This window comes from Chaetodon auriga, chromosome 21 (assembly GCF_051107435.1).
Source record: "Chaetodon auriga isolate fChaAug3 chromosome 21, fChaAug3.hap1, whole genome shotgun sequence".
In the NCBI taxonomy this organism is placed as follows: Eukaryota; Metazoa; Chordata; class Actinopteri; order Chaetodontiformes; family Chaetodontidae; genus Chaetodon; species Chaetodon auriga.
Window position 1 is genome coordinate 14,470,448 of NC_135094.1, and position 15,886 is coordinate 14,486,333.

The following is a 15,886-nucleotide window of genomic DNA, read 5'->3' on the forward strand; positions in this document are numbered from 1 at the left end:
AGAACGTGGCAACCCACCCAGCGGGACAAACCACCAACCAATCAGAGCTGATGGGTTCAGAAGTGGCTCCTTGTCAGTGAGGGGGAGAAGGGCATGATTGCTTTGCTCAACACCACCCTGCCACATGGATGGGGGGAAGATATAAAAAAAAAAGATGGATGAAAAGATGGATGTTCCCCACCCAGACAGCTCAGCTGCACCCGTCCAACTGGCCTCTGTGGGTGTCACCCCCCCACACGGTTAGACTCGGCTGTCATATTTTTAGATTCCCTGGCTGCTTCTGATTTTGTGGCGGCCTCGGCCACACGTTTGTAAAGCATGCTCGCTTTCCTGAACAGCAATTATCATTAGCATTGATGGATTTAGCATGCCTCCATCCATTAGCTTTCCTAATTACACTGTCGAGAGATCTGCTGTCGCCAACAATCAAATTAATGAATTTGGCTATTTAGACTCAATTATTACGTCCCCCTCCCTTTGCAACATGCACAATAATCCTTTATTTGGAAGTATGAGCACAGATTGACAGGGGGAGCATTCCGCCCCGGGGGGGGATCCTTTCTGCGCAGACAAAAGCTGAAATTGTACTTTCCACATCCGCGAGGGTTCTCGTGATGTAAATTTTGTCAGAGGGTGTACGCGCAGGGTCTGCGTGTACCTCCAATTTGCTGTACGGAATATGTCTGCACATGTGTGGAACACGTCCTCCAAGTGGGCTCCAGAAATTAGTATCAACAGAACTACTGTGTGTCCTTGGTGCTCTCAGCTGTCTGTCTATGTGTCTGTACACAGGAGTACAGACGTATATTCAGGCCTTAGACGGGGAGGCAGGAGGGGGTTGCCACAAAGCTGCCACTGTTAGCAGGCTGTCTAAATCCCCTGTGTTCACCTCACATGTAAGGCCTAGTGAACTCTGAACCCTGGCAATGCTGAAGTATGTTCAGCTGACTTGTCTACAGGGCAGAGCTGTGCATATTTTCAGCCATCCTGTTATGCACACTTTGACCTTTTTCCCTCGTTAAACGTATGATTAGAAGCATGACGATGTGAATATAGAGTATAGTCGGGAATCAGTTGTACCGTTACTTCATCATTAGTCTTTGTGGCCTAACACTGGTGCCTTGAAGATACATTAATCAAATGTCTCAGTGTTTTAAGTTATCATCAATCAAAAATGCATATATTTCTTAAAATTGCTTTTTATTGGTTTAAAACTTGCATCCAAAAGTTACTGCGATTCCTGCTCTAAGAAGATAATGTTCACTGCATTTCACGGTGAAGACGGCCTTCTTGCTGAGCTCAGAAAATGCTTCTGCTAATAGGAAGTGAAGGCTAAAATGTGGATAAATGAACTGCTGATTATACCTAAATCTAACTAATGAAACAATAAATGGCTGATGCACTGCAAGGGGTATTTCTAAAAGGGGATTTTCACCAAGATTTCTGCTTCCTGAATATTCTCCTCATGTTGTAAACAGTATTCTTAAAAATATTCAATGTAAAATGTGATCAGTTCTTAAATTATTCCAGTTTATTAGTATTATCATTGAGTTCTCAGTGAGTGAAAATACATCAATATGCAGTATATTTCTGATGTGTTAAGTTCAAGATTATATCAAAGCTGTGCGTAAAGCTGCAGTTGTGAGCAGGGTTGAAAATATCCATCTAGCCACATTTCTTTTTCTACCACACATACTGTTATCATACATACAGTGAGTGAATAAGTACAGTTAATTAGAAAGCCGCCCATGGCAAAATGGAAATACACATTCAACATTTTTTTCTGTGCTAAGTGAGCTTCGGAAATGAAAATGCTTAGCGTACGGCAGCGCTCCATATGCATCATTGTGTGCAGATATGAATATTCACATGTGAATGTATGCTTTGCAAATGAGGCAACCAACCCTTTGGGTACATTTCTATGAAATGCTTCATAGAAGTAAAGCCACAGTGTATTAATGGCCTTATTATATGATAATTTGGACTCAGCACTATTATACCATGGCAGTCACACACCCTATCATGAAAATGTTTAACATATCAACACAACAAAGCCAGAAACTCTGTGATATAACTTACACAGTGTCACAAAAGAAAAGCAGGAAAAACTACAAGGAAAGAAAGCAAGCCAATAAGATAGAAAGGATGAAAAAGGCCTGTGTTTTTTTTCAAAGAGGGAAGAGAGAAAGAGAGGGAGGGAAAGAGAAGCACTCCAGCCCATTTCTGGGACCATTACAGGAGGGAATGGCTCCCATTTGTCCCACCTTGACATTTGAGAGGATCTCTGATTACACAGGAGAGAGGGGCAGGCAGAGGTGAGCGAAGAGAGAGTCCTCCACAGGGGTCTGTGGCACGGCTCAGATGATACGGCGTCGTTACAACAATGAGAAGTCAAGGGTAAAAATAACAGGGCACTGGGAGGAAGGGGGCGATGTGGCACAGCAGGGCTGACGCGTATACTGTCTTTGTTAACTGCACTGGCCCCGCACTGCTCTTGTCACCTACTCACCCCCCCCAGGGCACCTACGAGACTCAGTGGCATGGATACATACACACCCTGCAGGGAAGGGGAGAGCTCAGGGCAGCTTCATCTCAACTTACTGTATAATGAAAGTTTTGAACTCAAGGATCCATAACCCTCAACTTAGTTCACAATGCAGGAATTCAAAAAATATCTCAATGCATTACAGCCCTTAAGCAGAGGTCCAAATCTGAGGGCTGTCAGAGAAGGTTGGTTGATTACTTGCCTTGTCACCTACTTGAATCATCACCCAGCTTACATCATTTAAGAGCGCAAAGCCCCATGATTCAATCTGTGTAAACCATAGACCATAACCCAGAGAGACCAATGCTCAATTTGGGTGCATTAAATACCACATTTGGAGCAGAATTAATTCCCATAGTGCCATTGAATCTGTAGCTGACCAAACATAGAAACAGGCATTTCCATTAAAATAAATAAAATGCCTCTGAGTAATTTGATCGGAAACTCCAGAGAGTTAACTTTCAGAAGAACCAGGATGACACTAGTCCAGAAAGGTCCAAGAACAGTATCCCATTTATTTTGAGTATGTCACAAAAAGGAGGTGCTTGTTAGGGGACAGACTATAGCTGTACATCCTGTCCATGAGTACAAGTGTAGGATGTCCATGATTAGCGTCCGGCATGCTGAAACCATGTGGCAAGAAGAAACATGAGGAAACATGGAGATAATTGTCAACAACCTTGAACTAGTGACCTACTGAACTTTACATGGAACTAAAATTAGCCAGGAATGCGACATAACTTCACATTTCATAGGCTGATGACAGAAAAAACAATGTCACTCCCCCAAAATGGAGCGGCATACTCAATGGCAATCATCTCTCTGTTTCTGATGCTGTGGGAAGCTAGCGGAGCTCCCCGCCGGGTAATGAGCTGTGTGTGCGAGGAGCACGCCGCATTCAAAGGAGGAAAGAGGAGCAGAGGAGAAAGAGGAAGGGAAGGGAGGAGGGGAGTTGAGGCTGAGGTCATTTAGAGGTAAGGCTTTTGGGTGCAGCTCAAAACTCTCATCTCCACAATGGGAAGGAAGAGAGAAAGAGTGTGGTAGGTGGGGTTGTGGTGCTGGTGGGTTAAAAGGAAACAGACTGGTGAGGGAGATAGAGAAAGAGCGTGAAGGAATGTAAGCGCAGTGGTTGATAGGGGAGGACAGGAGCAGAAACAAAAAGAGAGAAATAGTGCAAATAGCTGATAGAGGTAGTTGGCAAACAGGTGCCAGCATGAATCCAGCAAAAGCGTGCTCTCTCTCTCTCTCTAAGATTCTTCTACATGGCTCCACAATGGCTAGGAAGCTCGAGGGCAATGGCAGTAATAACTGCACTGGGAATTATTCAATTTAACGCCCCATCCGTCCCCCCTAGCCTTCTCTCTCCTCTTTCTTTTCTCTGTCCTCCCTGCAGTCTATGGAAGCGGCTGGAGGGCTGGGGGGTCAGAGAGCAGTCTGGGCTGGGTACTCCATGACCCAGTCATCTGGCTGGACATGCAGCCAATTGGCTGGGGGCAGGGGAGACTGTGAACAGGCCCTGAGAGAGTGTTGTGGAGGACTGGGATTGTCCTCTTGAGTGTATATACAATATGCACAAACAGCCAGCAGCAACGACACCTGACCTTAAATCACACAATAACTGTGAGACGAGACTCTTAACAGGAAGAGGAAAAGGGATGGTGATAAAAAATAAATAAGGGAAGTTTTTTTTAACAGGCACATATTTGCTAGCATGGCCAGTTGATCAGTTATTGCCAGATTTCCTTTGAATGCGGATCAGTCCTTGGACACAATATCTACCGTTTCAAACCACATCCTTTATTTCATTCAAGGCTGCATTGTTCTCACTGTGTGCAAAGAACTCAGATTTTCCAATGATGCAGCACTTTGAAAGCCAAATAGGACGTGCTGTGAGGGCCTCATGCCAAGTGGTGCATCTCTTCCGTGGTGCTGGGCAGAAAGGCTGAATGCTTGGCATTACAGGGCCGATCTAAGTGCTGATGGCCAGTCAGCCCTTGCCAGCATTCGGAGGGCAAGGTGACTCTTCCATTTACTGGCCCTGCAATCAAACTTTCCTGCCAACTTGAGGCTGTCTGTCCAGTAGTATCATTTCCATCTCCATTGTCTCAGTATGCAGGGAAGAGAGGGCCTTTTTGTCACTTATCCCTCTGCAGGTAGGGGTCATCCCAGAGAGGCTGGACAGGCGCCAGAGGTACGGACTACTAATAACACTTTGAGCGCTACCCTACTGTGATAATGCCACAAAAGGTTGCTGTGAGGCTGAATTTACAATTCTTTCTGACAATTACTACCATCTAACAAAAGAAATAAAGCCGTGAGAAAAAAAAAATGCAGTGGTGGATGTAATGAAAAAGAAAGACCACAACTAATGTCGGCAATTTAGTGAGGAGGGATCAAGCAAAGAGCAAACAAAGCAAGGAATTGTGAGTGGCTCTAACTCAATCAGAGAGCAGTGGGGTACCGCCCCATCAATCACTGTCTGTTTGCCGCCCTGGCCGAGTCACGGCGAGCTGAGTGGTGGAGAAACAGTGAGCCGATGCTGGGAGCCTGCTGTGTGCAAACACGCTGACCGAAAATGACCCCGGGGATCTGGGACTGGGACAGCAGGGTCCTCGGCTTGACTTGCTACCTGCCTCCTCTTACCCACTGCAAACAAACTTTGCGTCATCCGGAGCCCCTCTGGGGACTTGCTTGATTGTTTGACTAAAGAACCATGTGGTAGCTGAGTCCCCTGCCCCACCTGCCACCCCTCGAGGATCTGTAAGCACCAGGGCGTTAGGGCAACAAACAGGCCGCGTAGGACCATGGCCGCATCAATCAAAATCATGAGCCCCATTCAAGGTTAGACCACTGAACGAAACATGTCTGACAAGCCTGGACACGCCGTATTAAAGTGTCCAGAACTCCCTCATCAATTCAACTAAACAGCCTCTTCTCTTGCCTTTGTCCACAGGGGACGGGCGGATAAGTAAGACATTGGGATAAGCAATCCACCCCTGACTACTGCTCTGCCACCCACATATCATGAACTCACATTATTCCTTGTTCACTCACCCTCCTTGTCACTTGTTATTTTCCATACAGCATTGTGAACTGAGAAATCAGCATTTGATGGAAAGAAAAAAAAAAGGCGAGAGACTAAAACCTGTTGCTAATTATATTATGTGAGACAGAGAGAGGGGGAGACGGTACTTATTGCCAACTGTCCTTTGGAAACAGAAACGCATAATTGAATCATAGCCTCAGTGTTTAATGCTTTTTCATCGGCGCTGGAAGGAAAATGAGTATGAATTTTCTTACAATCAATAGATGTGTGTCCAGATAGAGAGCTGAGATTACCAAATGTACTCCTCTAATCATGATTATCTCCATACAGCTCCTTTTCGAGCAATCTGCTTTGGATAAAAAGTAAAAGAACATGCCGACTGACATCTCTAAACTGTGTGGGCCGCGGCTCCATTCCACAAGAAACTTCCATATAGGGAAGCTTGTATTGGTTTGGGGCTGGAAAGAAAAAGAAAAGGGAGAAAAAAAGAGAATTCACCAGCCGTTAGCCAGAATCAGCTTAGTGACACTCAATCCACAGCAAACGCGAGTCGCTAACCCCCACATCGGGATGAAAAACAAAAACAAGCAGACACGTGAGACCGTATGATGCGTTTGTGCTGTCGCAGATATGTGACTGAGGCTTGAAATCCACTGTGTTATTTATGAGCACGGGCCTCGTCTCGTCTCTCTTCCTCTCCCTCCCTCGTTCCCTCCTTTTCCTACTCCTCCGCTGTGAAGTGGACCTCCCTCCCGCTGTGAGGTAGAGTGGCTCGCCTCCCGGTTGTGGTCAGGTTGTGCATGAATCAAAGTGGTGACAGAGCAGCGGGGAGGATGGCAGATGCCACGGCCAGAAAGCTTTTCAATCAGGCTGCCCTTCCAAGCCGCGGCCAAGGTGAAACACTTCACCGGTGGATGGAAAAAAAAAAAAAAGAAAAAAAGACCCTCAACCCCACGGTCACACACACAGACACACACACACACACATATTGCATGCATGCAAGCCCTCATGTGCACAGACCTACTTTAATCCTGCTCATTAGCCAGGGAGTAACCCTTTATGTTTAAAAGAGGTGAAGAAGAGGAACGAGAGTAATGAGAGTGAAGGTCAACTGCTTTCTGATGCAACATCTCTGTCTGCTGTCCTCTCTTTTCTGCCCTCTGCTTAATTAACAAGGTGAACACTTAACATTTATCAGCGCCGCCGCTTTCATTTGGTTTGCATGGCTCACCTGCCTCGTTAACGGCTATGTTTTTGCAGGTAACAATGGGATGATGTATTGTACATAGAGATTGAAAATGCAGAGTGCTCGTCTGTGGAAGTTTTACCATGCTGACAAAATAAGGTTTGGTATAATTGCTGTGAAGTGCAAACAAGATACATTCAAAGTGGATTGCTTTTGATATGCCGCTGACAAGCTAGCTTTTCGAGGTACACTGTTTCAATGTAATTTTAGGTGTAATTTGATTTCCATTGTTATGAGCTGTGGGAGTCTATTGCTGTGGAAAATACCAGGTGCATAATTTCAGCTGCTTTTGTCAAACCTGGTAGTTAAAAGAAGCTGTGCCACCCTACGCACTCTTTATTTTGCTGTGCCTATTTTGCAGCGCCGCTTTGAACTCCACCAGCGCAGATGCTTCTCTGACATGCACTTTGAAAAGAAGCACACATCGACAGCAGAAAAACATGTCCGCAAACAGGCCATAAGTATCTCCAACAATCCTTGTCACTCCAAACCCCGTCTTCTCAGCCATGGAGGTCACAGCACTTCCCTTTTTTAAAAGCCTCCACCGCCACAGGCCAATTAAGAAAGGGGTCCTGTTGCGCTCCTGCCTTATTTATTTTCCTCCATGACAACGGCTGATAGGCGGTCACACAGCCCACTTCTCCTTATTTGCCCATGGTTGCCTTGCCGAAGAGCGTGAGAGAGGATTGACGGGGGAGCTGCTTTCAGGTCCAGCCAGGAGTTTTGGCTCCTCACTCTCCAGCTGTGAAGCTCCACTGCTTTTTATCGTGGGGCTGCTGCATGCTATCCAGGTGGAAGGGTAACAGGGAATTAGGGAAAGTGGCCAAGTGTGGATCTTTTCCCTAAAGCCCCTTCTGTCCTCTACTCTCACTTCCTAGAAACAGGTGGCACTCTTTGTCTGACACCATGAGTGGAGTTAGTGGGATTCCACATGACAAAGAAAGAGCCAACTATAGATCCAGGGCAGGGTAATACCCCGCTCCCCCTTCCCCAAGCTCCTGTTAGTCATCTGTGGAGTCCAGGCCTGGTCAAGAATGCCAGGAGGGGCAGGATGTCTATTGTAGAGGGTACACAGCAGAGAATGTTTGCCTTCCCAGCAGGCCAAGCAGCTCCACAGGGGCAGCACAGCGGGGGGTCGGAGTGGAGCGGGCAGCGGGACACAGAAAGAGGAGGACTACAATTAAAAAGAGGAAAGAGTGCTTCTCCAAGCTTTGAGTTACAGGCACCTGGACGCAGGGGGGCTCTTGCAGACTTTTTGAAGCGCAGCAAGGCGGGAGGCTTTCGCTGACTTTCCCCTCCATCTCCTCCACAAAGGGCTGCTTGAGAAGGCATTCCTCAAATATCTGTGCTGCCTAGTACCGCCATGCCATACATCCAATCTGAACCCCCCTCCATCTACTGTGCAGGCTGTCACACTGGAATTTCTGTGGGGTCCAGAAAAATACCATCCAGACAGAGAGAAAAGCAAAGAAATGAGGGAGGGCTGAGAGAGAGAGAGGAGACAGCTTCTTACCCCCTCTGTTTTTAAGCCCTCTCTTCTGCTCCTCCTAAACAAACATTGCAGCCTTGACTGGCTGCGAGGGATTTCAGTGTGCCGAAGAAGTAACTGTTTTTTGGTTTGGTCAGCAAATCCGACGCCATCAATGATTCATAATGTTGTCAAGGAGTGCATCATAGCTATAGAAAGTCAGTTCTCCTCTTCGAGTCAGCAGTAGAGGAGGAGATGGCGAGAACTGCCCGCAGCTCAGGATGAAATATTCTCTGAGTCTGTTCAAAACTGGAAACTCGAACTTTATCAGATTTCTAAACAGAAAGTCACTCGAGCTGTCAGAAACTATCATCTGTCTAAGAAATTAAATAAATTGTCCTTCGATTTGCCTCACATGAAACCTGTCTGTCACTTGTTTAGATTTAAATCCACAGAAACCTTTTTCCATTCAGATGGCAGAGCTGCCTGACAAGCGTTATCAGATCACAGAGAAACAGAGAAAGCATACGCGGGGAGGGAGCGGAGCAAAAGCATATCTATTTACTTCACTTTTTTCACTTGAGCTTAGCTTGCTCATTCCACTGCTATTCAGAGCTGAACTGACTTCAAATATTTGCCTTGATGCGGGCTGTGCCTTCGCCTCAAACTTCATTAGCTGCGGGAGCGGCGAGGGCGGCCCCTGAAACTCCACTCTGTGAAAGTCTACAATGGTGCGTGAAAGGTAAACACGTTCTGCATTCAGAATCGCAGGGCTCACTTAGTCTCCTTATCTCTGTGATGAAGTGTTTTCCTCCTCCAGCTCTCAGGATACAGGCCTCTGCACTTCCCCAAACAAACCTGTCAAGGGTAGGACACACGTGCAACAACACCACTGTGGCCAAGCTCCACTCAGTAAAGGCTGTTTTTCTTTTTATGAGCACCACTTTGAGTGCTTCTTGTTTGGTTTGCTGATAACAGCCATGTTGGGGGAACATGTGGTGCATGTGTGTTCCATTTACCCACTAATTAGATTGCAAGGCAGTGCACTGAAGCATGCATTGTAGCCCCCGCCCCCTCCACCTCCACCCACTCTGCCAGTCCATCAGATAAGGAAGCCATTCTGGCTCTCATCAGTTTCCATTATGCAAGGGCTGACTTGGTGAGTGGAGTTTGCGAAAGAGAGCCCGATGGTTCCAACACAAATTACACCCAACTACTGTCTGCAGATACACAAGCAACTATTCCGCCTCCCATAATCGAGTTACCTGTGACATGCTTTGTCAGCGATTAGCACAATAACCCGCCCTCATGTTACATCGTGCCTTGATTTGAAATTAAGAAGGAAAAAGGAACACGGACTTCCCTTCATGGCTTGTCATTGCTGGCTCAAGCCGAAATAAGCTGCACGAGGTGGAATACATTGTGAAGTGGAGCTAAAGTCCCATGAAAAGCACTCCATTAAAAACATTAAAAATGAAACGGTACACCAAGTTAAAAATAGGACAAAGCTGTAGGTCAGGTCAGCCTCGTTTTCCAGTGCGATCTCTGTGTGACCCACATGAATCGGAGACTGTTTCACAACCACCTTGGTGCCATTAGTTAGCGAATCCTGTAGATGAGCTCTTTCCAACCTTCTGACCATACTAATGGTATTACAAAGGTTGTGTCAGCTCCGAACATAATGAATGTGGCAAGCAAGCTAAAAGCAAAAGAAAAGAAAACTGCGTGGAGGGGAGAGAGGGAGGAACCCTGACAGATGCAAGCACACATCCACCACACAAACTTCATCTGCTAACAAATTTATGAACAGCCAATTAACTGGCAATCCACAATCTGCCAATTCAGTGGCTGTTAAAATGAAAGAGCAGAGCTAATTTGTAAATTATACTCTGATGGATCGCTAAACTCGAAGCCCGCCCTCGCTTCAACCTGGAAGGAAACGGCCTTCCGTGAGCCTGGAGGGACCAAATTTCTTTTTTCTGTCTTTGCTGCATTTGGTTAGACACAGGAAATTCATTCCTGCCTAATTTGATTAGCACAAGCATTGTTGCTGCTAACCCCCCTCTTCCGTCCTCACTCTTTCTTTCTCACTCAGAATCCTGGACAGTTTAATAGTCCCTCTGGTGCTGAAATCGGACCCTAAAGAAGTGACAAGAAGCATCCAGCCTTTAAAAGACAGCGGCATTCAGCCTGCCATAAATCCCCGACAGCAGTAAAGAAAAAGGTTAAAGTGGGATTGAAATCCGGGATTAAAAGACCAAACCCTGCAAACGTATACAACGGCCACCGAGGGAACACAAAAGAAGCGCAGGGTCCAGAACTTGGGTGGAGCGGGGATACAGTAACAGGATCCAGCAAAGCCCTGTTCTCTCCCGAGCCCTGCAGCGTAAACAAACAGCTGAGACAGAGCCGGCAGAGGCACCGACACACGCACAAAAACCACACACAATCACACACAGACAGGCAATCAGAGAGAGGCAGTCTGCCCAGGCAAGGCTCACCTCGGGGCACCCACCCTGACACAGGCTCATCACATTACTGTCTGTCTCCGGTTTCATCGGCTTAAACTATCTATCTGACAACAGGTTAGCTGCTTAGCCTTTTGTTGGATGCGACAGCTCGCAGCTTACAAGTCAAATAAGGATCAGTAACTAACTGTCACTGGGAGATTCACATTGAAAGGGCAACTTCAACTAGTTTTGAAATCAAAGCGAGTGAAAGAACCCAGATGAGTGAGATAATTTCACTTGATTCCAACTCTGACACTAACAGACTCACTGCCTAATTAAAATAAGCCGAGACTTGTTCTTTTGAACCCATTCTTGGAATTCCTCACTCGTTTTGAGAGTAATGGAGTTTTAAGAGGAATTATGAATGTAAATGACTTGTTAAGATGGACACTTTTTCTTGCAGTGTACAAAGGAACCACAGTTAATGGCCTCTGGTGAGTCTTTGGACCCACAGCTCTTCTTCAGTGCCCTCGGCAAAAGTAGACCTCCAGATCAAATCAGACGGAGTCAATGCTGTACCCTGCTGACTTCATTCCACAGAAGCGAGGACATTCCAAAACCACATGGCAGGGGTGGGACATTCCTGCTGCCCTGAGCGGTGCCAGAGCAGCTCTGCACTGACACGGTTGCAGGGAGCCTGCGGACACCAGATGGCGCAGTTTCATGTGCAATATGCAGCACATGAGGGAAAGGGGGGAATCAGTGTCACACAGGAGCGATATCATACTCACAGGAAAACACACATAAATTCACGCTATCAGTCATAATATCATACCGGTGTGCACAGCCCCTCATAGTGAGGTGGTTCCCAAAGTGAGTTCTGGGGGCCAAATCGGTATCTTAAAAAGTTTCCCAGACAGTTCTGTCATTTCATTCAGCAATTTTTCTTTTTGCATAATAAAGGAATAGAGACTTTTGGATAAACTGTCGATTAGATCGGGCCTCCCCGGGAACGAAATCAAGTTTTTCTGGGGATCAAAAGTACATCTATTTCTCCAACACAAGCTCTCTGACTCTCGGTGCGCTTACTTGCACTCCCGGTCCTCCAGATCGAAATGCGGGTTGAAGTTGATGAGGATCCGCTGGTGAGGACCGGGCGCAGATATCACCCACGCACATCTCTGAGAAGGGGGATAAGACATGGGGTATCCGGGCGACGTGAGGTAGTTGGCGGTTGAGATTCTGATGTTGCCTCCACATTTATCTGCAGAGGGAAGCGGAAAGAGATCTTATACGGTGAAAACAAGCGAAAGTGGCCTTTCACATTTGGCCTTTTAGCTGATATTATAGCAGTTTATAGAGAGGGAGTAGCTGGACTCCACCAGGCTGAGAGGCAGGACAGTCTCTATCACAGCTGTAATACAAACTTCTATCAATTTATCCTAAAACATTATTTCACAGAATTTAAGTGGTCCAGACAAATAAATGTTAAAGAGTTAATTTGGACAGAAATATCCCAGTGTTACTGCATGAACTTATTTATTATTGCAATTAAGTATCATTATTAGAGATAAGATTAATAATAGGTCTAATAGAGTAGAATGTTGTTTATGTTGAGTTCTTATGAAGCAGACAATTGTTTATTCCCATGTCAGATGTAAGAAGGAATAGTCCCTCGCTTTAAAATAAGAAAAGGAGCAGCTCTCAGGTCAGTTCTGGTGGAGCTGTAGACGCGATCCAAATTAAAAGTCTGAATGGAGAAGCTTCAGAAGAAGTTTTGTTTTTGCCGAAGCCAGAAGTCAGAGGCATCTTCATTCTATTCCCTGAAACTTCCTGAAACACTACGAGTTCCATCATTAAAAGGATTAATCCTGGAGTTTTCAGACGTCCGCTTACACATTTATCTTTATTTGCTTGTATTCATCCTTTTACTATAAACCAGCTGCTCTCTAACCAATGCAGAAAATCAGTTAAATTAGAAAAAAAAGAAAAAGAAAAAGAAAGAATAACGAGCAAGAGCAGAAAGTAGAAACGAAACTAATGCTGTAAGAATGGAGCATGGGGAAGTTTGGGTAAGTGGAGCGTTTGGGCTGACATTTTGAACTTCAGAGCTCAAAAACAGACCTTTTAACCGATAGCTGCTCCAACAAAAAGGAGTTGAAATCCCACCTCATCAAGTGTTCTAAAAAAGAGTTTATTACATGTAACAAGTCTCTCAAGGAACTGTAGTTGAGTTAATACAAATAAGGGCATATTTAGGATTATTTTAATGATATGATGGGAGATAAAAGTGCCTTTAACAGCAATAAGGTTACAAAAAAATCACTACTCACGATCATACAGAGCATGACATGAATATAAGAGGAATATCATAAATAAAAGATATATAATAAAGATTAAAGAGCGCTCTGATATAGTCTCTAAAGTCATTATTGAGCAATAATGTTTAAGTCTCTGTAGAAATAACATTGGACGTGTTTTCTCTAGGTGTTGGCAGAATAGGCAGGTGAGCGCCCTGCGAGTTTGCCAAAAGATCAGCGGAGAACAGAGAAGGCTAATCTTTAAAAGAAATATTAGGATTAGTAGCTTTGCAGAGTACACAAAAGCTTTATTTATATAGATATCAGATGTCTCACTTACCGTTTTTGAAAGCCTTGACCACCAAAAGGATTCCCATGAACAGGATAAAGACTAATCCACAATGCATCCTTGTTTTCTCAACAAAAAAAATAAAATTACGCATACAAAAAGAAAAAAAAACCCCTCCGAAATTAAACTCCTCCAACAGATTTTTTTTGGCAAGTATTCTCCTCTCCTCCTCTTAACCCGACAAATAAAGCAGAAGTGTCCCCTTTAACGAAGCTGGAACTGATCTGAGAGCGGGCTCAGGTCGCTGGCATCCTGTCATTCAGCTCCTGTTTCCTCTCGCCTGTGCCGGCTGCGCTCCTCTCTCCAGCGCCGCCCGTGCCATATCCTCTCCAAAGACGCCAAAGCGCGAGATATATGAAGAAACGACCCACTCCTTTTGGCGTTCTTACTTCGTCAAATGACAAGGCAGGAGGTAATCCTCGGCTGTGGAGCGAAAAGAGATAGACGGGGATGTGAGCAGGTTAGGAAGGCGTGCTGCGGCCGTGCGCTCTCGACGTTTCCCCAATCTGTCTAAACGCGCTGTTGCTGATACAAACAAGCCTATAAAGGCACGGGTACACCCCTTCCCCAAATTGTGACCACTTTGCTTCTATAGGCTCAGAGTGGGGAGTCGGAGAGGTTGATGATTGGCTTGATTACAAATAGCCAACCTATGTGGGAAAAGCCCAGTGTCTTTATATGTAAGCGGGGCTGCACACTGAGTCACAGAGCACCAGCAGTCCGTTAAGTGACATGACTCTCTCTCTTCTTCCCCTCTCTCTCTTTTACTCACTCACCCTCCCTCCCTCCTCTCTCATCTCTTACAAAAAGGAGTTCGGCATTAATGGAAGCTGTAGTAACACATGGACACTGACATCTAAAAACATGATTTGGGATGGCACCACACCAAATCTGACACATTTTATGGAAATATGCCACCATAAATCATTCTGAATTTCAACATTTTTAAGTCTGGGTGATGAAGAATACTGTAGGAGTATTTCCTCAGGATGTCCTCTTCCGCTTCTATCTGGGACCGATCATTTCATTTGACACACTGAACTACCTAATCAACAGAAGTTCCCTTTTGCGTCTTCCAATCCATCTGTCCCTCTCAACACTGATCCTCCAGTTCAAATGGAAGCATATCTGTACTGCAGTGCTTATTATAGGCCATTTTTTTTTTTCCTCTCAGGAGCTAAATAATAGAAAGTGGGGCTTTTTCCCCCCTTAGTCCTTGTGGATTTTCTTTTATGCACCAGTAGCTATCCAGATGCGCCAATTGTTAAAGCCTGCCCCACAACAGTGACAGCATGAAGCTGGCACTCTGAAATTTAGGGGAAATCAATTAAAGCGTAAATTATAGTAGCCTCGAGACATTTACTTGAGGCCGCCCTTACTGGGTCACACTGCACAAAAAAGAACGGAGCCGGCTTATGTTCAGCAAACCTCAATCGGCACATACAAAACTCTGCACAAACACGGCATGGCATGGCAATACACGGTTATGAAATTTCATTTGTGATATTCATGTTGCAATGTCTGTATCTTAAAACCATTAAAATAAAAGGACTGGGGAAACAATGATGGGATCATAGCAGCCAAATTTATAAAAGTGTACGGGAAAGCATGGGGTGATGATGAGGAATTTGAATTTCAGTGCACTTCAGCAGCATTTCTTTCACTCCTGTGCTTATGGTGATGAACAATAAAAACAGCTGCATTCACCTGCGTCTTGAGGACTCGCAAACCCGCAGGCATCCAGCCCTCCTCTCTCCACTTCCAGCATGCGTGGAACAGAGAGCAGGATACGATCCGATAGGCTTCCTCAGATTCTGTTAAAATGACAGCTGATCTTCTCCAGAGCCCAACAGAAGCGAGTCAAGTTGTTTTCCCCCAAATCCCCCTTTCTTTTTTACGCCGGGGTAGAACAGTCCAGCGCAGTCCTGCTCCCTCCTGGGTCCCCACCGCGCAAAGACGCACAGCCGATGCCCGGAGACTCGCTCTCCTCTCCGCGTACAGACTAGTCTCCTCTCCGCTGATCTGTCCTAGTGTCTCTCCCTGTTTCGCTCCCTTTCGTTCAGCGCTGTCACAAGTGAAATCCGGCCAGTGTGAGGGGAAAACAGAAGGTCCCAAAAATATCAAAGGGATGGAGTGAATAATGTGGAGAAACAGAAAAGTCCTGGTTGGTCTAATATAAGTTTTCCCTCTCGGTCCGTCTCTCCGTACGCCGCCGCTCTCGGCTCCGTCACAGATGCAAATGCAGAAGGTTTGAGTCCCTGCCAGCCCCACACGCCCCTTTACGAGGGATGAGTACGCGGGTGCGCGTGATTGTCAGCGTGCATGTGTGTGTGTGTGAGTGTGTGGAGGGGGTGTGTCTGCAGTCGAGATGCAGATTTCACCCAGCTGCCTCTCTCTCTTTACCAGCCTGTGGCCGCTCATCACAAAGTCACATTACACATAAAATGCGCTAACCTGATGGCGTCTGTGAGCCATCTTGACT

At 45.8% G+C, this 15,886-nt stretch overlaps 1 protein-coding gene across 3 annotated transcripts in view; it reads right to left on the reverse strand.

Annotated features, from left to right (window-relative positions):
• nrp1a (neuropilin 1a) overlaps positions 1-15,647 on the reverse strand; it is a 59,916-nt gene extending 44,269 nt beyond the window's left edge. The window contains exons 1-3 of one of the 3 annotated variants that reach the window (XM_076761359.1): positions 15,112-15,647; positions 13,396-13,827; positions 11,845-12,019 (exon numbers count right to left, since the gene is read on the reverse strand). In XM_076761359.1, the coding sequence (XP_076617474.1) occupies positions 11,845-12,019; positions 13,396-13,498 (278 nt within the window). In that variant the 5' untranslated portion in view covers positions 13,499-13,827; positions 15,112-15,647. Of the gene's footprint in view, positions 1-11,844; positions 12,020-13,395; positions 14,104-15,111 lie in introns of those variants that run through there. The other 2 variants (XM_076761361.1, XM_076761360.1) reach the window with 2 other exon arrangements.
• Positions 15,648-15,886: the final 239 nt, after the last annotated feature.